Genomic DNA, 25,814 nt, shown 5'->3' on the forward strand with positions numbered 1-25,814 from the left:
AGCTTTAAAAGACAGATTGAACTTGACACATCCAATTAGAATGTGGCATTCACACATCCTCGAGGTCAGTGGGGCACTGGAGAAGTGAGATCCCATCCTTGCTGCTGCTGCTGCTGCTGCTGCTGTTTGGATAGGCTTTTCTACAAGGCTGCAGATCTGTTTACACCATAACAGCTGCATCTTTGCAGAGTAAAAAGATAGAAACTTGGAGCCTGCCTCACCACTGCAAAATTCCAGTTTTATGTTGCTGTGATGCCGTGGAAATCCATGGGTTAAAGAGTGTGAAAGGTAAAAAAAACAAACAATTGTTTCATTTCCTGCTGATTGATTGTGGTTGGCCAAGGCACCCTGGTTCTCCTAAGGTTGGAGGGAACCTGTGCTATGGGCTGGAGCCCATGTTCTAGGATCTTCTCATCACACAGGGTTTTGGAGCCAGACCACAACCTGAGTCTGGAAGCCTATGAAGCAATGAAACACTCCCGCAGCCTGAGTCCTGAAAGCCTAAGTCAGCTGGCATGGACCAACCACAGGTCCAGGATAAGAATCCACATCTGGTCTTCCTTGCTACCAAAATACTTACTTCACCTACATATGGACTATGAGACTTAACGAGTGGATTTGACCACTTTGACTTCTGCAGGTGATACACGCTGTAAAAGTGCAAAATTAATTACTTTTATGAATTGATTGATTTTACTTTTAATTCAGACCGCTTACATCTCAGATTCCCCATTAACGTTACAACCACAGCCATGTATCCCACAAACATACATACTCCCTCTTCCACGTCATCCAGGTAGAATAGTATCCATTTACTCATTCTTATTTTTAAACTGAAGGACTGAGGTCCAAGCCGAATGACCTAAAAGCTTGTATAATAAGCCACCCACTGTAGTCATCAGCCTAAATAGATGGTTCTTGCATCAGCAGCTGGTCCTTAGCCATGCAGAATATAATCAAAGATCCTAGTGCATTCCATTTGTTTTCTAAAGCAAGGGTAGGCTGTGCCTTGTGTGGCATTGTCCTTAAGAAGGCCCCCCATTGAAGTTGTTGAGTAATTACAAGCAGCTCTCAGTTTCCCTAGCAACCATGGTTCAGCTTGAGCAAAGACAAGAGGAGCTTCCTCCTTGAGTTGCTAAGCAAACAAGCCCTCCCCACTGCAAGAGGGGTCTAAAAAGACATGTCAGGACTTAGTGGTTTTCTTTGCATTTCACCCAGTCTTCTTCAGTCAGGATTTCACTCACTGCCCAGTTTAATAAAATGTGTGTGGACATACTGTGATATTTTAATGGTATATAATAGAACAGCAATGCTCAACATAACATGTTTTTAAAATGCCCCTCCCAGAGCATTGTTACATACAGTTAGAAGCATATCAGCTTCTCCAGAGAAGAGCAGCAAAGCTCTCATCCTCTCATCCACATTAAGGGCTAGATTGTTGACGTTGGCCTCTATTTTTGCACTTGCACTTAACGTGCCTGTCTTAGTAAATAAGAACAGCCATACTGGATCAGACCAAAAGTCCAATTAGCCCAGTATCCTGTCTTCTGACAATGACCAATGCCAGGTGCCCCAGATGAAATAAGCAGAACAGGGAATCATCAGGTGATCCATTCCCTATTGACCATTCCCAGATTCTGACAAACAGAGGCTAAGGATGCCATCCCTGCCCATCCTGGCTAACAGCCATTGATGGACATAACCTCCATGAATGTATCTAGTTCTTTTTGCAGTCTTGGCCTTCACAACATCCTCTAGCAGGGAGTTCCACAGGTTGACTGTGCATTGTGTGAAAAAATATGTCCTGTTGTTTGTTTTAAACATGCTACCTATTAATATAATTTGCTGTCCCCTAGTTCTTGCGTTATGAGAAAAAGTAAATAACACTTCCTGATTTACTTTCTCCACACCAGTCATGATTTTATAGACCTCTATCTTATCCTCCTATAGTCATCTCTTTTCCAGGCTCAAAAGTCCCAGTCTTTTTACCCTCTCCTCATTTGGCAACCATTCTACACCCCCTAATCATTTTTGTTGCCTTTTTATGACTCTTTTACAACGTCAATATTTTTTTTTAGTTGAGGCAACCATGTCTGCACACAGTATTCAAGATGTGGGCATACCATGGATTTATATAGAGGCAAATTATTTTCTGTTTTATTATCCACCCCTTTCTTAATGATTCCCAACGATTTGTTAACTTTTTTGAATGCCAATGCACATCAAGGGGATATTTTCAGAAAACTATCCAGAATGACTACAAGTTCTCTTTTTTGAGTGGTAACAGCTAATTTAGACCCTATTGTTTTGTATGTATAGTTGGAATTATGTTTTCCAGTGTAATTTTCTGTGTATTTATTTTTCCACTTGAGTATTCCACCTGCATTAGTAGACAGGAGAAACTAACTGGTTACGCTGAGTTTACAGAGTGTATTCCACCCTCACCTCCACCTCTCCACAAGCAGCACAAATCAGGTCTGAGCTAGTGATGAATCTGGTCCAGAGATTCCCTTTTTGATAGCATAAAAGAGCAGGCTTTGATAATGAGGAAAGCTGTACTTCTGGTTAATGCATTGGGCTGCATCTCAAAAGATATGGAATCAGTTCCAAGTTCTGCCTCAGCCTTTCTGTGGGACCTTGGGCAAGTCTCTAAAGGTTAGATCCAGAAAGGGAGTTAAGCACCTAACCGCCACTCAAAATGTAGGTCCTCAAAACACTCACTTAGCTACTGCCTAACCCTGTAGGTACCTCAATTTCTAAGACACCTAAAAATCTGGCAGCAGGCCAGGCATGTGCACAGCTGTCAAAGTTCTGACACCTCACTCACACTTAAGCTCAGACAGGATCCTTAAATCAGGTATCTAACCCCTTACCCATCTCTCCTGTGGAGCCCAAGCCAGTAGCCTAATAGTTGGGGCACCTAAGATGTAGAAGACTTGAGTTTTTCCCCAGAAGAGCAAGGATATCAGCCCAGTTCTTCCATCTCAGTGCCCTAACCTCAGACTCTCACTGAAACTGGAGTCTCTCATTGGAGCAGGAACTGGCTGACTACCTAGCCACTGGACAATCTCTGGCCAAGCGAATATTTAATTGTTTTATGCAAAGTGGGACAGCTTTAACAGGAGAGACTGATAGACACACCCACGCCTCGCCTTCCAGAAATACCCCACAACCCAGTGGCTTTAGGCATTCATCGGGAAGAGAAGTGAGGGCTTGTCTTCAACTGCTTGCAGTCCTCAGGCAGTTAGAAGATTTGAAGTCAGGTTTCCCACATCCAGGGCAAGGTCTTGTGCCAGGGTGATCTGCCCATTTAATAACTGGGAGTGGGGAGGAGAGAGGAGAGGGAGCAGCCATCCCTACCCCAGGTAGAAACCCAGCACATAGGTACCAGGGATCAGCTGACACAGCTGATCAGCCCCTTATGATTGGCCTGTACTCTTGGCTGGAATATAAAGGAGAGCTAATCCATGAACAGGGTGGGGTGTGAGCTTTGAGAGAGAGCAAACAGAACAGATAAGCCAGTTGGCCCTTTGGAGCCCTCCTGTGGTCAGAAAGGGTGCTACACAGTACCTAATGGAAGCTGGAAGACTCCAGTCAGAGCCCTTAACAGACTGTTATTGGTGTTCCTTTTTGTATACTTTTATTGCTTTGTTTGGGAAAACAATAAATTAAGCCCTGAGGAAAGGGACTGAAACCTAACAGACTGTGTCTGTCTATCCGCATCTGGTGACTAGGGCCACCAGCCTATAGCTCTAATGCCTGGGCTAATGGATAGATGGGGGCTGGCAGAACAGCCTCCTCAATTTTTTTCAAGGAAGGGCTGACCCAGCTTAGATACCTAATTCCAGAAGCTGCATCCCAGCTGTGAATTGCAAGTGGAGATAGGCACTAATCCTGGGCCAGAGTTAGGTATCTAAGCCCCAGAGAAGGGAAGGGCTGAGGCCATAACTCTCTCCTTGGCATTTCCTATTGACTAACCTAGGTAGCTCCCTGTTCAATGTGCTGGCTTTTGTAAATCCCATTCACAGGCACTTGATTCTCCCCATGCATTGTATAGGGAGCCTGCGTTGTGGCTTGGGACTGTGGATTCCAGTAGCAGGCAAAACACCTGAAGTAGGATGGTACAATGCTAAGCCTAAATAAGTTTGTACAGAACCATCACCATGGAATCCCAATCACAGCTGATACCTGTAGGAGCTACTGTAATACAGAGAGTAATACTATCACTGTTCATGAACTGATTGATATCTTAGGACTGTTTGGTACAATTTCTAACCTCACCAGTGATAGTGCTAATGAATAAGCCCTTGTTAGATGACGTCCAGTACTGATCACCATCAGCCAAAAGCTGAAATTGTTTTACAAAACATACAAAATACAGCAATAGTGATAATAGCAAACATCAGCGATATAAGGGGAAAAACAGAGGATCGGGGTATTCACAATTGAATAGAGCAAATGTTGTGATAAGTCCATAGGTTGTAGTGATTTTGTTTGGTTTTGGGTTTTGAATGTTTTCAAAATAAAATGGGGCAATCTAAACATTAGGAATCTAGGAATGAAGGTGAAACTCAAGTAGAACTATTTTACACAAAAGATTATAAACATATCATATCACTTGAATGGAAAGATGATTAAAGTGTATGAATGAATTTCAGATAACACCTACCTTTGTTTCTGGAGAGTTTCATAGATATTATGGTGGCCCTGATTGTTTCTTATAATTAAGGAAAATGAGATTGTTAGGAGAGACTGAGAAACAGTGTGACTCTAAGGTTACCTCTACACTGCATTGTAAATCCAGGTCAAAGCCTGTGGGCTCTTGGCTTGTGGGCTTGGTGTTTCCAAGCCTACACTTTGGCTTCCGCAGTGCAGTGTAAGCCTGGGCTACAATTGCTGGACCCAGATCTCACAATCATCCTAATGCACCACACAGGTCTTCTGTTTTGGTCTGCAGCTTGAACTTCATCCACACTACAAAATCACAGGGCTTGATGACCTCAGTCACAGCAGGACTTGGGCTTGGAGTCACCTCTTAGCAGGTCCTCAGACCCAGGCCCTGAGTGCTTGTTGACACTAGTTAGACTGACTTGTGTGCAAAGGTGAAAGTAATCGGGTGCACCCTGGTGTGCAGCTCTGGTAAGAGCTAACTGAGCTGCAGCAAAAGCCAGCAGGGAGCTATAAAGAGCTGGCAGGGACCCGAGTTGCAATAGGACAGTACCTGTACAAAATTTTAAGTTACTTTCTCCACTGCTTATGTGTGAATGGAAGTAGGGCTTGGGCTCAAAGCTGAGTTAGAAGCCAGGCTTAGGATGCAGTGTAGACATACCCTCTATGTCAGTGTTTCTCAAAGTACTCCATGGACCCATTCTGAGAGAGCTGCTACCAGGCCACTCCAGTGTGTTTAGTTACCGGCTCCATGGCCACAGAGCCTTGTGGCTCACATTGGCTGCAGTTCAAGATTTGCAGCCAAGGGGAGCCACAGGAAACAGCGGCATGGGTCATGCTGCTTCCCACGACTCTCTTTGGCTATGGGCCATGAAACGCAGCCAAAGTGAGCCATGAGACTCCGTGGCTGCAGAGCCAGTAAGTAAGCAAACCAGAGCAGCCCGGTAGCAGCTTTCTCAGAGTGGGTTCACAGACCACTTTGAGAAACACTGCTCTATTTGACCACATACCAAGATACTTTAATATATCCAATGCTGCTAAAAAAAAATGCACCTGCTGTTGTCCCAATATTGAGGGCTGAATTTTTCATTTGCAGGACTAGCTGTCCCTGTAAGTACAGCTTCTTAGATGAAAACAAGAAGTTGACACCCCGAAGGGACATACCATCCTATCCAAAGGTACCGTAAGATGCACTTGGTTATCAGGATATTAATTTACAGTGTATGCCTTCCATGAGGAGCTGGAATACAGTGCCTGATTTCACCATCTCTTTATAGCTTATTTGTTTGGATTAGTGATTCCCAAAAGTTTTCCCCCAAAAAAGTCCTTTGGCTTCTGACTAACTGTCCAGGACGACCCTTTTCATTTCTTGTACTATTGAAACAACCCCACCAGTCTAGGAACATCCCTGACGGTGTAACCTCTCATGCATTGTGTGTGAAAGGTCATGTTGTGCGGAGGATGCCATTTTGAGAGCAAAATGGCATCCTCCATGAAGCAAAAGTACCAGAATACTGTTGCAGAGAGTTCTGGCCCTGGCTCAAGGGACAGACCCCCACCTAACCCACAGGAAACCCCCAAGAATTGGAGGACACCACTTTGGAAATCACTGGTGTAGATTAAGAACCTAATCCAAAGACACTAGAAGCTAATAGACTCCCATCTATTGCAGTGGATTTCAACTCCAACCCTCAGTAACCTTTAATATTCAGAATCCATGAATAATTTAAATGTTACAAACTTGTTGAACATTTAGTGTTCTGTTTTGTCTAATGATACTTAATCTGCAAGCTCAAAGCAAGATTTATTAGTCTATAACTTTATTCTCTATTCTGTCATGGCGCCTTTGCTTTTTTCCCTCTCAGTGAATTATTTTTCAATTAAAGTAATTTATGTAGTCCTGGCATCTGTCTTTTGTAAAGGGGTTTAATGGGATGTAAAATGTCACTTCCATTTTTGCTTTGCTTAAATTTGTGTGTTGTTGACACTACTAACACATGCTTTCTCAAACTGCTCTATATTATTTTATTTCATGATATGTAGACAGCAACGATGCCCTAACCTAACCTTTTACCCACTGCTAGAGTGTTTGGCTTCTGAGATTAACTGTTACAGTAGTTGTAGCTGAACAAGTGGCAAGCTGTTGTTCCTTTCTGCCTAGAGATGAAGGCTTTTAATTGCTTGTATTCAGGAGAAATTTAGGTTTTATTTGTTCTGTGTGTGACATTTGTTATGGCTTTAAATACTGGATTTGAGAGACCTCAGGCATGTTAGGCAATGACAATTCACTGGAAACAGATTTGATAATTACAACATTGGTTTTAATTAATACATCAATATTGCTAATTTACACCTGTCTAGCAAAACTCTATACTACAAATAAAGTATCATGTAAATGCAACATTAGTGCCTTCCAGATATGGAGAGTTAATCCTCAAATGTAATTCTTGCTTGAATTAAATAACAGTACAGTGGCTTGGATCATTTCATTTATATTCTCAGAATAGTATACCAAACTAATTACAACCATCTGTGGTGAGTGGTCCAATTAAACTTTCTGGGTATACATGTTCCAAGAAATTTTTTCTCACAGTGTCTCAGATACATGGTTCAATAGTGGTTAGATATCTTACACATCTTCTAATACTCTAGAATTTTTTATAGCCGTTGTTACCAACCCTGTAACCACCCAGAACACAGAAGGTCCTTGCTAAAAGTGCTGTGAAAAAAAGTATAGGGGGAGAGTGCTGTCATCGCCTTCACATCTGCCTGTCCACTGCCCCCAAACTCCAAATTAGTCCTGTCTCCCTAGCTCCCCCCAATAAGTTTTGCCTCTACATCCATTCTGTTCCCACTACTCCCATCAATTCTTCCCCCACATCTGTTCTGTCCCATCAGCCTCACTTCTGCTCCTGATAACAAACTGATACCTTTCTTTGATAGGATAACAAGTCTTGTGGATAAGGGAGAAGTGGTGGACATGGTATACCTAAACTTTAGTAAGGCATTTGACACAGTCTCGCATAACCTTCTTATCAATAAACTAGGGAAACACAACTTAGATGGGGTGACTATAAGGTGTGAATAACTGGCGGGATAACTTTTCTCAGGGTATGTCTACACTACAGCACTAATTCAAACTAACTTAATTCGAGTTAGTTAATTCGAACTAAGCTAATTCGAACTAGTGCATCTAGACCTAAAAACCAGTTCGAATTAGAATTTTGCTAATTCGAACTAGATTGTCCACATTGAGTGCACCCTGAACCGAGGTTAAGGATGGCCGGAAGCAGTGCCGGCAGGGCATCAGATTAGGACTTAGAGCGTGGAGCTGCTGTCTCAGGCTAGCCGAGGGCTGTGCTTAAAGGGACCCGACCCCCACCCCGGACAGACAGTTCTCAGGGGTTCTCCGCTTGCAAAGCAGTCCTGGCTTGGAGTGCCCTGAGTGCCCGCCCTGGGCACATCACAGCACTCGGCCATCAGCCCAGCTGCACTTTCCTCAGGCTGCCATCTGGGGGGCGGGCTCGGGGGGCTGCAGGAGAGCTTCCACCCCGAGGAGCCCACAGAGCCACCCCAGTCCTCCCCATCGTACCCCATTCCTCCCTCACCTCCTTCCACTTACCCCTCCCTAGCCCCCCTTCCTGATGTACAAAATAAAGGTCACGTGTGTTCAAAAATAGAAACTCTCTTTATTGAACAAAACTCGGGGAGACTGGGAAAAAGAGGTGGGAGAGGGGAAGAGAGAGGGTGGGAGAGGGGAGGGCAACTAAAATGATCAGGGGTTTGGAACAGGTCCCATATGAAGAGAGGCTAAAGAGACTGGGACTTTTCAGCTTAGAAAAGAGGAGACGGAGGGGGGATATGATAGAGGTCTATAAAAGCATGAGTGGTATGGAGAGGGTGCATAAAGAAAAGTTCTTCATTAGTTCCCATAATAGAAGGACTAGGGGACACCAAATGAAATGAATAGGTAGCAGGCTTCAAGCTAACAACAGAAAGTTCTTCTTCACAAAGCAAATAGTCAACCTGTGGAACTCCTTGCTGCAGGAGGCTGTGAAGGCTAGAACTAGAACAGAGTTTAAAGAGAAGTGAGATCAAGTCATGGAGGTTGGGTCCATGGAGTGGTATTAGCCAGGGGATAGGAATGGTGTCCCTGGCCTCTGTTTATGGAAGGCTGGAGATGGATGGCATGAGACAAATGGCTTGGTCATTGTCTTCGGTCCATCCCCTCCAGGGTACCTAGTGTTGGCCACTGTCAGCAGACAGGCTACTGGGCTAGATGGACCTTTGGTCTGACCCAGTATGGCCATTCTAAGCTCAGGGCTCAGGGTCGGGGGTCTCACTGGACCACCTTGATTTTCATGCACACCTGCTCCTGGGTGGCCAGGCTGGCAGCTATCCTGCCCTAGATGGCCATTTTCCTGTGCCTAGTGCGGAGATCGTGGATGAGGTCCACGATGACCGCACTAGACCAGGCGGGTGCCCGCCTCTTGCAGACCTGGGCAAGCTCCTGGGAGCCGCCAGCCTGGTCCCGGGAAGAGGGGGAGGGCTGGGTGGCAGCGGGTGGCTGGCTCGAGCCGTGCCAGGTGCAGGGTCTGCTGGCTGGGTGCTGGCAGGCTTGCACCTGGCACTGGCACCGTAGCCAGCCTGTGCCCCTTTAAGGGCTCCGGGGCCGGGAGGGGGGCAGAAGAGTTTCCCTAGTGGTCTCCAGAGTGGCCACCAGGGAAAGCTGGGGAGGGCTAGCCTCCCACTAGTTCGAATTAAGTGGCTACACACCCCTTAATTCGAACTTGTTAATTCGAACTAGGCGTTAGTCCTCGTGGAATGAGGTTTACCTAGTTTGAATTAAGCACTCCGCTAGTTCGAATTAAATTCGAACTAGCGGTTCTCGTGTGTAGCACCTAGCAAAGTTAATTTGAACTAACGTCTGTTAGTTCGAATTAACTTTGTAGTGTAGACATACCCTCAGAGAGTAGTTATTAATGGTTCTCAGTCATACTGGAAGGGTATAACAAGTGGGGTTCCACAGGGGTTTGTTTTGGGACCAGTTCTGTTCAATATCTTCATCAACAATTTAGATATTGGCATAGCGAATATGCTTATTAAGTATGCAGATGATACCAAGGTGGGAGGGGTTGGAAGTGCTTTAGAGAATAGGGTCATAATTCAAAATGATCTGGACAACTAGAGAAATGTTCTGAGATAAATAGGATGAAGTTTAATAAGGAAAAATGCAAAGTACTCCACTTGGACAGGAACAATCAGTTTCACGCATACAGAATGGGAAGCGACTGTCTAGGAAGGAGTACTGCAGAAAGGGATCTAGGGGTCATAGTGGACTGCAAACTAAATATGAGTTAGATGTGTGACAGTGTTGCGAAAAAAAAGCAAACATGATTCTAGGATGCATTAACAGGGGTAGTATGAGCAAGACATGAAAAGTCATTCTTCCACTCTACTCTGTGCTGATTAGGCCTCAATTGGAGTATTGGGCACCACCACAGTTCTAGGCACCACATTTCAAGAAAGATGTGGAGAAATTGGAAAAGGCCCAGAGAAGAGCAACAAATATTATTAAAGGTCTAGAAAACATGAGCTATGAGAGAAGACAGAAATAATTGGCCTTATTTAGTTTAGAAAAGAGAAGACTGAGACATGATAGCAGTTTTCAAATATCTAAAAGGGCATTATAAGGAAGAGGGAGAAAAATTGTTCTTCTTGGCCTCTGAGGATAGAACAAGAAGCAATGGGCTTAACTTGCAGCAAGGGAGGTTTAGGTTGGCCATTAGGAAAGCTTCCTAACTGTCAGGGTGGTTAAGCACTGCAATAAATTGCCTAGGGAGATTGGGAGATCTCCATCCCTGGAGATTGGATAGAGCAGTTTGGAGGGACAGCTATCAGGGATGATCTTGGTGCTTGGTTCTGCTGTGAAGGCAGGGGACTGGATTTGATGATCTCTCAGGGTCCCTTCCATTTCTAGTGTTCTATGATTCCTCTGGGGAATTTTCACCTTTCCATTGGGTGGGGGGGGGGGGGGGGAGGATGAACTGGGGTACCATCTTCCCCTTCCCAGGCCAGGTGTGGCAGGGAGAAAAGGGAAGAGTAAATGATAATTGTATGAAAGATAAATGGAAACCTGATAAATGTAAAGTAATGCACACTGGAAAAAATAATCCCAACAATACATACAATTGATGGGGACAAATTTGGCAACATCTACTCAAGAGAGAGATCCTGGAGTCATTGTGGATAGTTCTCTAGAAACATCCACTCAGTGTGCAGCCACAGACAAAAAAGCAAACAGAATGTTAGGCATCATTTAAAAAGGGATAGAGAATAAGACAGAAAATATCTTATTGCCTCTATATAAAACCATGATACACCCACATATTGAATACTGCATACAGGTGTGGTTGGTTGATTGCCTCATCTCAAAAAAGATATATTAGCATTGGAAAAGGTTCAGAGAAGGACAACAAAAATGATTAGGAGTTTGGAACGGGTCCCATATGAAGAGAGATTAAAAAGACTTGGACTTTTCATCTTAGAAAAGAGGAGACTAAAGGGGGATATGATAGAGGTCTATAAAATTATGACAGGTATGGAGAAAGTTAGTAAGGAAAAGTCATTTACTTATTCCCACAGTATGAGAACTAGGGTTCATCAAATGAAATTAATAGGCAGCAGGTTTAAAACAAACAAAAGGAAGTTTTTCTTCACTTAGTGCACAGTCAACCTCTGGAACTTCTTGCCAGAGGAGAAGGCTAGGACTTTAACAGGGTTCAAAAAAGAGCTAGCTAGAGTCATGGAGATTAGGTCCATCAATGGCTATTAGCCAGGATGGATAGGAATGGTGTGTCTAGCTTCTGTTTGTCTGGACATGGGTGACAGGGGAGGGATCACATGAGAATTACCAGTTGTGTTCCCTCCCTCTGGAGCATCTGGTATTGGCCACTGTCAGCAGATAGGATACTGGGCTAAATGGACTGTTGGTCTGACCCAGTATGGCCATTCTTATGTTCTTATGTTCTTAAGAGGAGAAGAGGAGCCATCCTGTTGCTCACAGAAATGGTGGGGGGAGGATCAACAATAAACAGTTGCATAAACTTTACTGCCTGGCACCTGATTAAAATGTGGGAACCCTAGAAAAACAACAGTTCAAAATGAAAATATAAATCACCTGAAGTTAAAATATTTCATCCCCCCATAAAAATAATGTAATATTAAAACCAACATGAGATCATGCATTTTATACACTAAATTTTGGAAAATGAATTAATGGTATGCTGGAGAACTTCTGATGAGGACAGAACACAGCTCCCATGACGACATGAGGGAAGCTCAGTAGCAGTTAATAACAGACACTGTCTTTCTGTCTACAGTACATGCTGTCTCAAGAGACCATAGAAGCACTTCGGAAGCCAACGTTTGATGTCTGGCTGTGGGAGCCCAATGAGGTAACGAGGCAATGAGCAAACAAGTTGTCGATACTTGTAGCTTTTCCTGTGACAGTACAAATAGTGTCAGGAAAGCCACACAACCTAATAAAAGCAATGCTGAACAGAGACCTGGCCTACATTCAAGAATACCTTCTGTTCATCACCTGATGACTAGAAGTCAATGTAGCCACTAGGGATGTTACATTTAGATTACTCAGCTACTCAGCAATTGGTATCGACTATTTGATTAGTTGATAAGGGTGCCTCTGCCTTTGAAGTGTAGCAACAGTCCCCCCCACCTCCGGGCTGTTGCTACCCTTCAAAGGCACTATGGGGAGAACGGAGCCAGCGGGGAACTCCCCGCAGCATTTCAAAGCAGCAGTGCCTCACGGAGCCCGGGGTCAGCGGGGGAATCCCCAGCTGGCCCCGGTCTGCACGCGGCGTTTCAAAGCGGCAGCATCACGTGGAGCCCAGGGTCTGGCCCTGGGGTCCATGTGGCACTGCTGCTTTGAAGTACCCCCACTTCTTCCTCCCCCCCCCCTTTACTGCCTTTTTCCGATAGAGGCAGCAAGGGACGGGGGAAGCAACTAGTTGATTAGTGTGTTGACTATCTGATAAGTATTTGCTTATCGGACAGTCGACTAGTCATTCACATTCCTAGTAGCCCCATGGATGCTGACCCCAAAGTGTAGAAAAGAACCTGCAGGCAGTGTTCCCGCTAAGCTGTGTGGCAGCACAGTCCTGCAGCTGCTTAATGAGTCCTGCCCACCCAGGGGCTCAAGATTTACGCATGGATCTTCCAGGCAGGGAGGCGGGGCACTTCTCCCTCAGCAACAGCAGCAGCCTAGGAGAGACTTGCTGTTCTATCCTCAGCTGCTATCACTGAGGGAGAAGTGTCCCTCCCCCAGTCAGGCAGCTCCAGGTGTGAGTCCTGAGTCCCAGAGCTCTGGCTCCAGCCTAAGCTCAAATGTCCACACCACAGATAAACAGCCCCTTAGCCTGAGCCCCGTGGCACTGACTAGCCCAGGGCATCCAACTGCAGTGCAGAAATATCCTTAGAGGCCAGCATCTAAGGCTTTGTCTATACTGCAGCACTAGTTCAGGATACCAGAGGGCTCGCTATTCCAACATCCCTGTAAACCTCATTCCACAAGGAGTAAGGGACATTTCGGAATAGCAATTTATTTCAAAATAAGTGCTGTGTAGACAATGCCAAATTTCAAAATAAGCTATTATGAAATTGACTGGAAAATAATTCACACACATTTCACACTCATTTCCTGAATTTACCAATTCTGCACTTAAAACAGCAAATTTCAACTTAAAAGCTGAGGCGTCATGACATATGTATTAGTTAAGGGAATCTGAAAAGGAAAACAACCCAAAACTTTCTTGAATGGATATTTTTGGCTTTTCTACTTTTGGAAACAACGCTGATCCAGCAATTGACTAGTTACTCATGGTGCATATATACTGTACCTGTAGCTCAAATTGTGTAGCTTATTTAGACCTACAGGTGCAGTGTATATGCACCCTGAGTAATTAAGCCAATTGCTGGATCAGCGTTGTTCCCAAAAGTAGATGAGGCAAAAAATATCCACGTCATGACTCCTCAGCTTTTAAGTTGAAATTTGCTGTTTTAAGTGCAGAATTGGTGAATCCAGGAAATGTGTGTGAAATCTAATTCTTCACTGAGTGAATCATCTTGGAGCGCAATAATTTTTGTTCCCTAAATGTGCCAAAAAGCTTGTCTTTATTATAGAACTCTTTGATTTTTCTTAATAATCCAAATATTAGTAATGCCATTAAAGGAAAAGTGCAACAAAGTTAATGCCAGCCTAGCATCTTTCATGCCATCCAGTATGAGTGAATGTATCCCTGTTCAACACAGCGCTTAAGCACATGCTTAGCTTTAAGCAAGGAATCAATGGCACTACTTACCTACTCAATGGTAAACAAGTATTTAGGGGCTTTGCTGAACCAGGGTCGTGTGGCTACCTTGATTTGTACGCTCCTGTACAGAGATGTTGATGTGCAATCCAGAGTAGATGCAAATCTAAGCGCACAGCATAATGCACTTGAACCTCTTTAATCTGGCAGGTTTAAGAAATAGGCTCTATCAGATTATGGAATTTTCCAGGCCATGAGTGTTTTCTATAATGAGTGGCACTGAAGATGGGGGTGTGGGGTCTGGGAGGGAGGGGGATAGATGTGAAGTGCTTGCCTGGCTCTCCACTCCCAAGGGCACAGCTGAGAGGAAAGGGGGAATGGCAGCATGCAGCAGGCCTGAACTATGGATGTTTCCAGATTAGGGACACCCCGATTATGAAGATTCAGGTGTATTATTATTTATTAATTATTAATCATCTTTATCTATGGGTGGGTCTATACTAAACCAGAAGGTTGGCTTAAGATACACAACTCCAGCTATGTAAATAACTTAGCTGGAGTAAACTTACCTTAAGATGAATTTCTTCGGCGTCCCCACAACAGGAGGTCAATGGGAGTAACTCTCCTAGGGTATGTCTACACTACCCCGCTAGTTCGAACTAGCGTGGAACGAGGCGTACAGATAGTTCGGAATGGCTTGCTAGTTCGAACTATCTAGTCCGTGCCGCGTGTAGCCGCGCGGCACGGGGTCCGAACAAGCCGGCATTTAAAAATGGCATCGGCCGGCTTATGCAAATGAAGCCCGGGAAATTCAAATCCCGGGCTTCATTTGCAAGTGTGGTATGCCTACATTACCACTCTAGTTCAAACTAGGGTGGTAGTGTAGACATACCCCTACTGACTTCCCTTACTCCTCATAACTGTGAAGAGTACCAGAGTCAATGAGGGCGCCCTCAGCATTCAATTTAGTGGGTCCTTACTAGACCTCCTAAATCGAACACCAGAAGATCGACTACCACAGCGTGGATGCTCTGGTTAGTATAGACATGGCCTATGTTATGGAAGGTCCCAGAGGCCTCATTGTACCAACAGCTGTAGAAACACAAAGAAAGAGGTTGCCCATTGCATGGACAGTTATAATGTGAAACGAGATTCAACAAATGGATGTAATAAATGACAGGAAGGAAAGGGAGGAAAAGGACATAACTAGATTAGTCCAACAGAAAAAAAAGGGGAGAGAGCAATTGCAAAGAAGGGGCACAAATTGCATCTTCAAAAGAGTGTTATGTGAACAAGAGCTGTTCTGCTTCAGAATCGCTATCTGAACATATTCCACGATGAGCCAAAATTCCAAAGATAAAAAATCCAAACATGAATAATGTTTTTCATTTAGTTTATTTATTAACATACTTCCAGTTGGTAGGAATAACAGGACTTTTATGTGGTTCAGAGTTCAGTTCCCATTGATAATTAGTATATATGGGCAAGCACATAGAAGGTAACAGAATTTTCACCACACTCTTTGCCATTTTGAGGAAAATACTTTATTTTTTCCAGACACCTGTAGTTAAGCATCAAACTCATATACTACTCAGGAAAAACAACTTACCCACCATCTTTCAAATATCTAGCTTGTGATGTTTTTACTGCCCTAAGAATTACAACGTGCCAGGTGGACCATAAAAATGTTGGCAGGTTGTTTAGCAGACCATTAACAAAGAGCAGGAATAGGGAAAAAAGAATTATCCATGGATTTTTGTACACTAAGGCACAGTATTTTAACAGCGTAACTTATTCATAGTAATGGGAGCCATTGCATTATGACATGCACACTGATATCATGAGGGTACGGAGATTAGGAACATACCATATGTGGAACTTTTGCTCAGAACCAATCACCATTTTGAGCATAATACCATATGGTAATGTCTGGTAACATTTTTTCTCTTTTGACTGTTTTATGTTTGCATGAACCATTTCAATTATGTTATTGCTAACTTAACAGTAAGTGGTGTTTATGTGGCTGATTTTGAGCAAGTGGGCTATAAATCAGCATGCTAGAGTGTAATCAAGTGCATAAGGCATTAAAAGTGATGGTTTTCTCTATGGTACTTCATTAATAGGCTGTTTCAACAACTCTGCATTACTTTTTCAACACCCCTGGAGAATCAGAGGAATATATAGCAATATAAACGTATTTTGTCCAGTGGGGGCTAAAACCTAACCCTCTCTTACCTGGGGGTGTTAGACCTTTGTTCCCTTCTAATGCAGCTTACCTGATCACTCTCGAGGATAACTGAGCAGCAACTTTATTAGAATGATGAGATAACTGTGAAAAATCAGGACAGAGGAGAGAGGTTAACAGGCCCCTATATAAGACATGGCCCCAGTATAGGGACTGTTCTCATAAAATCAGGACATCCGGTCACCCAAAGCTATATGAAAAACTCCAAATATTGTAAGACTCACAATAAAATCACAAAGAGGAGTCAGCACTTTATTTTAGTGTTTCCTTCTTCCCCATCTTTTGTTTGCCACTTAGATCCCAATCTTGCAAGCTACTCCATGTTGGCAAACCAGTGTGCCCAATGTATTCAGTAAGGTTTGTGCTAGCAAATGGTCATCCCCTTCCTCCTCCCACTTCCACCCCGCACAGACACCCAATTTACTAGCTAGCAGAATCAGGGCCTTAGGCTGTAAATAAATTTCCACATCTGTGATTGCACAGTGCATTGCTCAGTGGAGTCCTGATCCATATTTGACCTTTAGGTGCTATCATAATATGACTAATTGAACATAAATAATGTGCCAGCTTTTCAAAAGTACTCAGCATGCAGCAGCTCCTATTGTTCTGAAGACAGCTTGTCATTAACCTTAATGAGAGCTATTGCATGTGCATTTGCAGATCTGACCACTTCATTTAGGTGTCTTAATTGAAACTGAGCACTTGGAAACCTGGCCCAATTATAATAACCTGTACATTAGCAAATTGATTAGGCAGGGGATGGCACAAGTTGTGTGGCATCTCCACAATGTCATCATTCAGGCTCCAAATGCGAAAGCTATCCATAAAACACAGATTAGATAAGCCATATTTATAAACATTTTTTTCTGCAAACTTTGAATTTTCTGAGGTTTCAGTCTGCAAAATGTTAACCATAATGTTGTCATTTTGCAATATGTTTCCCTTTTTTATGATTATTCAGAGGAAAAAGAAAAAGAAATATAAGAAAAAAATTATTGGAATCCTATACTGACCCAAGAGATGTAATTTGCCAAGATCCAAATATATATGCCTGCTGGCTAAATTGCACAAGATGCAGAGTTAAATCATTAAAGAGAACGAAGCTTAGCAGATGGGAAGTATGCTGCTTGCTTCATTAGCAAAGAGCGAAGTAGAATGCAGGTCAAGTTGAATAAATGGAACTTTAATAAAGCTTGTGCCCTGCTCTATCCACGTGGCTGAGTAGCTTCCAGGCAATCTCCTAACTTTGCCTGTCCTACTGGTGTCTATATAACTGGATAACTGGTGTTTCGATAACGGGGTGTCTACTGGTTAACTAGATAAATTCATGGAGGTTAGGTCCATCAATGGCTATTAGCCAGGATGGGTAAGGATGGTGTCCCTAGCCTCTATTTATCAGAAGCTGGGAATGGATGACAGGGGATGGGTCACTTGGGCTACGTCTACACTACAGAACTATTTCAGGATACCTCTAGTATCCCAAAATAGCTATTCTGCATCTTAAGAGAAAGTCCGTTACATCGAAATGTAAAAGGCTCGCTATTCTGATGTCCTTGTAAACCTCATTGCATGAGGAGTAAGGAACGTTTTGGAATAGCTGTTTATTTCAAAATTTGGCACTGTGTAGACAGCACCAAATGATGAAATAAGCTATTTTGACATAAGATCAAAATAAGATACGCAATTTGCATAGCTCAAATTGCATATCTTATTTCAAGCTACGGGTGCAGTGTAGATGCACCTTTGATGTTTACCTGTTCTGTTCATTCCCTCTGGGGCACCTGGCATTGACTACTGTCAAAACACTGGGTGCAGTCATATTGTTAAAAAGTGATTTATACTGGCATAGCAGTATGGGAAAGGAAATAAACTATATTAGCACTTTGTATAATTATAACTGCATCCACACCAGCAGTTGTACCAGTATAACAATTCTGGTACTAAATCACAACCCTAAATGACAAAATTACACTAGTACAACTTTTCAGTGTAGACCAGGCCTAACTTTTTGTTTAAAAAACAGCTTTGATTTGAAGCTTCAGGGGGTAGCCGAGTTAGTCTGGACAGGAAAAAATAACAAATGGTCTGGTAGCACTTTATAGACTAACAAAACATGTTTTGTAAGTTTGCTTTTAATGTATCAAGCCATATTCTTGGGTATCAGGGAATCAAGCATGATGCTGTATGGCAAAATTGTGATGGTGTTATCTGAACTCCCTTCAGATGTTTTTCCTGAAGTTTTGTAGGAAAGCCTTTTTTATTCATAGTTATATGTCCCAAAATCAACCGTAATGGAATTTTACTAAACATGTTATTAAATGAAATATGGCCTGAGAAACAGCAAATTTGACCACAGAAAGCAATTTTTCTGGGAAGTTATGAATAGCCAAAAATAAGGTTTTTAAATGAAAATATCTTCAAGGGCATATTTATAACATTATTCCAATGCAGCTATAATTTAAATGCAAAAACTGGGTCAGGTAGTTTTGAACTAAGTAGCACATAAATACTTTTTTTTCTATAGCCACACACAGCAAAATCTAGACTTGGAATGGCATAGCTAATCTTGTTGTATGCTGTTCTGAAAAGAATAAATGTCAAATACTGTACAGTTGTCTTAAAGAATGTTTTTCCTTTGTGTTTTCGTTGCTAGTATTCATAAGTACACAGTTATGGGAGAGAATATGCATTAATCTACTCAAATTTTGTAATTTTACAGTCTGAGGGGTTTTTTACATCTGTTTAATGTAGTGAAGATACTTGATTTTTTTTAAATTCCAGGAAGTTGTACATGAATTATGTGTACCCAGTTATCTAGAATTCACTGTAATGCCGGCAACTCTTATCTTTTGCAATCATATTTCTATGCCCTTGGATCCTAATATAAAGTCCATTCAAGTGAATGGAAAGACCACTCGCTGAGTTCAGTGGGCTTTGGATCAGGCCCATAAACCAGGCCCATTAGCACAATCAAATCTTCATGAGGTGATATAATTTTGATTTTCATAAGCAGTGATCACTAGGGAGCTCTAAGACGGATTAGCACCCCATCCAAAACACATTGAAGTCAATAGAAATGTTTCTTTTGGCTTCAGTGGGCTTTAGATCAGTTCCTTGGTGAATTGGTTTTAATCTTGAGTCTTTAGCAGTTTGTTTCATGATTAACAATAGGGTTCCATTAGACATCAGTGCTGATAAGGTGAAGATTTACATTTCATTAAGCTTTATAAATGACAGTGATTAAAACAGTAACTTGTCTATTCATCATTGAAGATGCTGAGTTGTTTGGAACACATGTACCATGATCTTGGCTTGGTAAAAGACTTTAATATCAACCCTATCACACTGAAGAGGTGGTTGGTAAGTATTTCTTTGAAATCGCTAGTATTTGTGATTTTTAATATATAGCCCTAAATCCTACCTATACTTTCTCATGGAACTGACTTTATTCACGTGAGTAATCCCATTAAAGGCAGGGTAACTACTCACATATTCAAAGTTAAGCACTTGTGCCAACGTTTGCATGATCAGGGTCACAGATGACATGTTTGAGAATTACTTTGTATTTGTTTACTTTATTCTTGATTCCTAACTTTCTGTGGACTCACTGTGGCCAAGTTTATTCCTGGCAGGCCTGCTGATGTGGGGAGAGGAGAGGCACAGGGGACAACTGGCTTGGGGCCTCAGCAATTCAAAAGGAACCGGGGCTTTCAGTGCCGCTGCCAGTACTGCAGCGCGCTCCAGGCAGTGCTCAGGGCTGGCCCTCCTGATTCCTGGAATAACTCAATTGTTAACAAAAGGAAAAAGCAGGTTAAGACAGGATGCTTCAAAGTTAGATATTTGATACAGTGTTTCATATTAATGATCTGGAAAGGGGAGTGAGCCATGAGATGGCAAAATGTTCAGATGACACAAAGTTGTATAGATTCATCAGGACCAGGAAGATTGAAGAATTTCAGTGAGACGCAATGAAATTCAATGCCAATACATTCAAAGTAATGCACATTGAAGGGAAAAAATAAGCAACTAGTACACTTTAAAAGATTCTAAATTAGATGTATCAAATTAAGAAAGCAGCCTAAGTGTTGGTGCAAACAGCTCAATGAACACCTCTGCAAAATATGCTGCTGTGGTCAAAAAAGCTAACAAGAGATTAGATTTCATAAGGATGAGGATGGAGAATAAAACAAAATAATATGATGCCATTATATAAATCAGTGATGTGACCTTGTTTGGAATACATTGTGTAGGACTGGTCACTATATCTCAGAAAGGATATTGAAGAATTAGAAAGGTTTCACAGAAGAGCCCCGGAAACAATTAGGGTCATGGAAAAACTCTCATGAAAAGAAAATTGGGATTGTTCAACTTAGGAAGAAGATGAATAAGAGGAACCTTAATAAAAGTATATAAAATAATGAATGGCATAGTGATTACAGATTAGGAATGTCAATTCTCCCTGTGTTGAAACACAAGAACAAAGAGACTTTGCAGAAAAGGATGATAAAGGAGATCCTCAGTCCCTACTTCCAGGTTGTGATATTTCCTCCATGGTGTACAGTGCACTTAGGGTGAACCTCAGGTGAACAGAAAGCAATTTGCATCAACTGATAAGGGCGCTTCCGCCTTTGAAGTTCTCTGGAGCTATTGCTACACTTCAGAGGCAAAAGCGCTGCAGGGAGCACAGGATCAGCAAGGGACTTAAGCAATCTTCCACTGGCCCCATGCTCCCCGCAGTATTTCAAAGCGGCAGTGCCACAAGGAGCGTGGGGCCAGTGGGGGAGTCCCCAGCTGACCCCGCGCTCTACACGGCGCTGCCGCTTTGAAACGCTGCATGCAGCCTGGGCCAGCTGGGGTCTGGCATCAGGCTCCATGTGGTGCTACCGCTTTGAAGCACCCTCTTCTTTTCCCCCCAAGCAGAGGCAGGACCCCCAATGCTGGTGCTAGACCCTAGCGCTGCCAGTCCCCTGGGCAACATCAGTTGGGAGAAGAGGCAGGATGGGAAGTGGAGCAAGGACAGGAAGAGGAGGGGAGAGAGCAGAGCAAGGGAAGGAGGGCGGAGCAGGGATGGGGTAATATGGGGCCTGGGGCACAGGAGGATTGTCCCGGGGGAGAATCTTGTAGCCCCCAAGGTTGCCCTTCCCAAGTTGCCTCTGTGTCCTTAGATGTTTTGCTGATTGACGAGCATCTTGCAAGAGCACAGCCTGAACGTGTGGCACTCAGTGGTACTGTGGCAGTCTGACTAACTTAAATACCTATTTCGTTCTTGCCTCTGAAGACCACAGGGTTGACATTCAAATTATGACAGAAATGAGTTTTGTGGCCTGCGTATATTCCTAAGTGGGTCTATGTCCCCAGCATAATTTGGCAAACGTGGTGGTGTCTGCTCAGAAGAGATGCAAGACAAGAGCATGGGCTGTGTATCAGGATTGAAAAAGCTTACTATTCCCTGCGTAAGCTATCGGGTGAGGCAGATTAAACTTGTGAAAAAGAGCAGGACTACTTACAGTACAATCTTTGGCCTCATATTCCCATCCTTCATGTGGCTGGGGAAGGAATGCCTCCTGGGGCTTTTCAGTGACTCCATTGGGTTGTTCAGGAATTCTGTTGATTAATTTTTGACGGGGAGCTGTATCTAGTTCTCCTGAGGCAAAAGGTGTTGCAGGGCTGTGTGTTCTCATTTTTGAAGGAGCAAAAATGGAGAATGATTTGGTGCTCCATATGTCACATGGTGACATGGAGCACCTCGAGGGAGAGGGGGGAGTGCAGGGACTCAGATCTTTCCATTCAGAAACAACTCTACAGTCATTAATTGGTTTACTTCCTCTTTTTGTAGCTCTGTATTCATGACAATTACAGAAACAACCCATTCCATAATTTCCGGCACTGCTTCTGTGTGACCCAGATGATGTACAGTATGATCTCACTCTGCAATCTCCAGGTGTGTCTTTAGTTTGTCCACATAGCTATCTGCACATCTATGTCTATTACTAGACAAATATTCATCCACCAGGTGTCATAAAACCCAGGACATTTTCCTTACAAAAAGGAGCGTCGTTTTATTTGCACCTGACTATTAATGTACTGAAAACAAGCAAGCAAGAAAGCAAGCAAGCAAACATTAAAAAATCAAGCAATAAGGAGTATAGTTCAAAGATAGATGGCCAGTGGTTGGGACACTAGCCGATGGGTTATTTAGAAGACCTTGGTTCAAGTCCCTGTTCTACTGTAAATTTCTTGTCTGACCTTGAACAAATCACTTGCCCTCTCTGTGCCTCACTTTTCCACCTGTAAAATGAGGATGATAGCACGGCCCTCCGTGACAGGACTGTTGTGAAGATAAATATGTTAAGATTGTGAGATTCTTAAATACGACAGTAATGGGAACCATATAACTATCTAAGATAAATAGGATGGGTCTCAAAAAGTGAAATAAATCTCCATAACCACAAGTGCTTCACCAAAAGATGATCTGAAACTCTCCGCCTTAGATAGTCCCTTTCTGGTTCACTCCCCATGAAACAACACTTTGGAAAAGCCCCAGACTCTCTGTCTTTGCTGATGAGTGTTCCTTCCTCTTTGCTCCTCTTCAGGGGAAGAGGATGTCTCCTCTCCACCTGTGTGGTACTCTCTTCAATGAAAAGCCATGCAGCAGCACTGTCCTTTCTCTCTCCAGAAGCAGCAACTGAGGACAGGAGTCACTAGTGTCTCTGCCGAGTGCTCCTTTACATTCCACTCATTCTGGCTCTTCCCCAGTATTCATATCCCAGCCTCTACTACTATCTCCTGATGCCCCCAAACTAATTATACCTTGTGACCATCTGTGCTCCAGCAGGGCTTGGTGCATTCTGGGGCGCATGCACCAGGGAAACTTTTAAGTTCTCTGGAAGCCTGAGAAGAGCTACAGCAGCAATGGCCAGTCCAGAGACTAAGTGAGTCTCTAGCAACCATCCAAGGAAGGAAGGAGTTTTAGTCTTTCTCAAGAGGATCTGCCACTGCAGAGAAATGGGTGGGATGCACCCAGCATGTAGGGAAGACACTTAGACCAGATTCAGACATGAAAAGGAGGTTGTGTTTTGCTCCGGAATAAAATAAGTTTCCAATGGGTTCTTATTTCACCCAAATTGGTTCATCTGTGTCTAATTAGAATGAGAACCAATAGCCCTGGATTATAGGGAAAAAATCACTAAATAAAATGCTTAAGCATTTTAGAGACTCTTTCGTTTAGTCACTCCAAACTGAATCAGCAAAGCACTTAAGCTCATGCTTAACAGTGACTCAGTCATTCCATGGAGCCACAGGATAGCCCAAAGTGCAGCGCCCCTACAACTCTCACTGGCTTATTCGGGGGCGGAGGAGAGGGTGAGTACACAACTCCTCTGAAAATCAACAAGAAAGCTGGCTGACTGCTATGCCCCATGGAATGAATGAAGTTTTATTTATAATCTCATCTAATCTAATCTAAACCTACAAATAGGGAGACTGGAAAACATCTCTGCCTGCCATCCTGTCAAAGGCACCATTGATCAAGAGATGTAGTAAAATGCCAGATCTCCAGACAGTGGTAGTGACTCAAGTGTATCTGACCTTCTACAGCCCAAGGTCTGGCCTCTTCAATTTTAATCTCAAATTTAGGACTCCCCATGTAAACTGACCAAGAAATAGAAAGAGCGAAAGTTGTCTCTTCTTTGTCACTAGTTCCCCAGAAGGCCCCCATGCCACACTACAGCTCAAAGAGAGAGCACTATTCACAAAGTATTCATTTAACCCTTTTCCTGGATTCACATTGCCTGACATTCTTATGTATCTGGGGCCTGATCAAAGGCCAGTGAAGACAACTTTCGTGGGCTATGAATTGATACTTCATTCACTATATAAAATTTTTCAACAAATGTTTTCTAGGTTCAGCCTATTGCTCGTGAATTGCTCACTGAATGTACTGCTTTGCATAGTATATGTTCATGATTCAGATTTGATCTGTGTGGTCACCTAAACCAGATGTATTTTTCCATCACTGGATGGCCTAATGTTTCTAAACTGCTTTCAGTTCCACACAAAACAAATATAATTTCATCATTAACCCCGTTTTGTTCCATAGTTTAATGAAGCCCTGCTACTGGCAAGAATTTGTGGTCTAGTAAATAGTCATATGAGCTCAACTTTGCTTTCATGAATGTTCATCCTGTTTAGACGTTGCTGAAATGTTTGTGAAAAAATTTCCTCACTTGCTTCCCATCTCTAGTTAGCATGAAAGATAATGGCATGTAAATTGTCTTCCAACCCTCCCCCACCTAATGTAGACGCTGGAAGTATTTCTAAAGGTCTAAGTATTAAGAAATCTGAGACAAAATTCCATTTGCCACCTCCAAACTGTTTCTATTTAATACATCAAAGTCAAATCTGAGTCATCTATTGCTGCAGTGAACAGTGAATCGTCTTTCTTACCTGCAGGGAATTTAATTTATGAATAAAGATTAACTTTACTTAAATTATTTGGTTTTCTGAAATGTGAATATGGTAGGAGGAAAAAATAGACATTGTTAGACACTACATTATTTTTTTTTCTATTGCAGGAGAAATTTTCCCAAATTGATATCTTAATTCTAATGACTGCTGCAGTATGCCATGATTTAGATCACCCAGGATACAATAACGCGTACGTGTACCCTTTATTTTTTTGTTTCTTTACAATATATCGACGAAAAAGGCAGATCAGTATTTTCTTCTCCTGTCCAGAGCAGAAAATGTGGCAGCTGAATATGAATCTATCCACAATGCCCCATTGTTGTAGTCAAACACTGATGACAGAGCCACCATTGGTTAGACTATATGCAACAACAGCCATTAGCTTACTCTATCCCAAGCTGAGGCTGCTAATCACTGAAAGAAAAATGGCCCCCTCTTCATTTTTCTCACAAAAAAGTAAAACTGGCAGCTAGAAAATGTTCTCAGGTGAATTTTTTTGTTGTTGTTAATTATCCTATGTAGCAGAAAAATGGTCATATGGTTGAGACTCAATTGTGTGTGAAGAGTTTTTGTTCTTTTCCCAGCTCTGCCAAACACCTCTTGCCTGACCTTAAACAAAGCACTCAACCACTGTATATTTCCATTTGCCCATCTATACAGTGGAGATAACAACAAGAAGCTGGCAGTGGTGATCTGAAGGTTACTTCATAAATGTCTCTGAAGTACAGTGTTAGCCTCAGATGAAAGGTATTCTAGAAGTGCTAAGCATTGTTGCTTGTGTAAAGTATATTTTAACTCTAATTCACTTGTATTGAGATATTAAATAGAAACCTGATCCAATTGGCATGAAGGTCCTTGAGACTCTTTCCATTGACTTTACTGGGAGTTAGTGGGAATCAAGCCTGTGAACTTCAAAACCCCTCTATCCTTCCCTCATCTGTTTAAGTGATAGGAATTCTCTAATAAAAAGTAAATAATGAGAGTCTATCTGGAAGCATTATCATTTCCTCAAAAAAATTCAGATGTCATATTTACTGTTGCAATAATTTGTATTAACTAATGAGATATTCACAACATATGTAGCATTGCCAATGTCTAACATGCAA

The 25,814-nt window shown here is 42.6% G+C and overlaps 1 protein-coding gene across 7 annotated transcripts in view; it reads left to right on the forward strand.

Moving 5' to 3' along the window:
- PDE9A (phosphodiesterase 9A) overlaps positions 1-25,814 on the forward strand; it is a 96,094-nt gene that overhangs the window by 60,987 nt on the left and 9,293 nt on the right. For all 7 annotated transcript variants that reach the window (XM_075912259.2, XM_089774191.1, XM_075912262.2 and 4 more), the window contains 5 exons: positions 5,765-5,846; positions 12,051-12,125; positions 19,516-19,602; positions 22,079-22,183; positions 24,816-24,898. In XM_075912259.2, the coding sequence (XP_075768374.2) occupies positions 5,765-5,846; positions 12,051-12,125; positions 19,516-19,602; positions 22,079-22,183; positions 24,816-24,898 (432 nt within the window). The remainder of the gene's footprint in view (positions 1-5,764; positions 5,847-12,050; positions 12,126-19,515; positions 19,603-22,078; positions 22,184-24,815; positions 24,899-25,814) is intronic.

This window comes from Pelodiscus sinensis, chromosome 1, assembly GCF_052426305.1.
Source record: "Pelodiscus sinensis isolate ZL-2025 chromosome 1, ASM5242630v1, whole genome shotgun sequence".
NCBI lineage: Eukaryota > Metazoa > Chordata > Testudines > Trionychidae > Pelodiscus > Pelodiscus sinensis.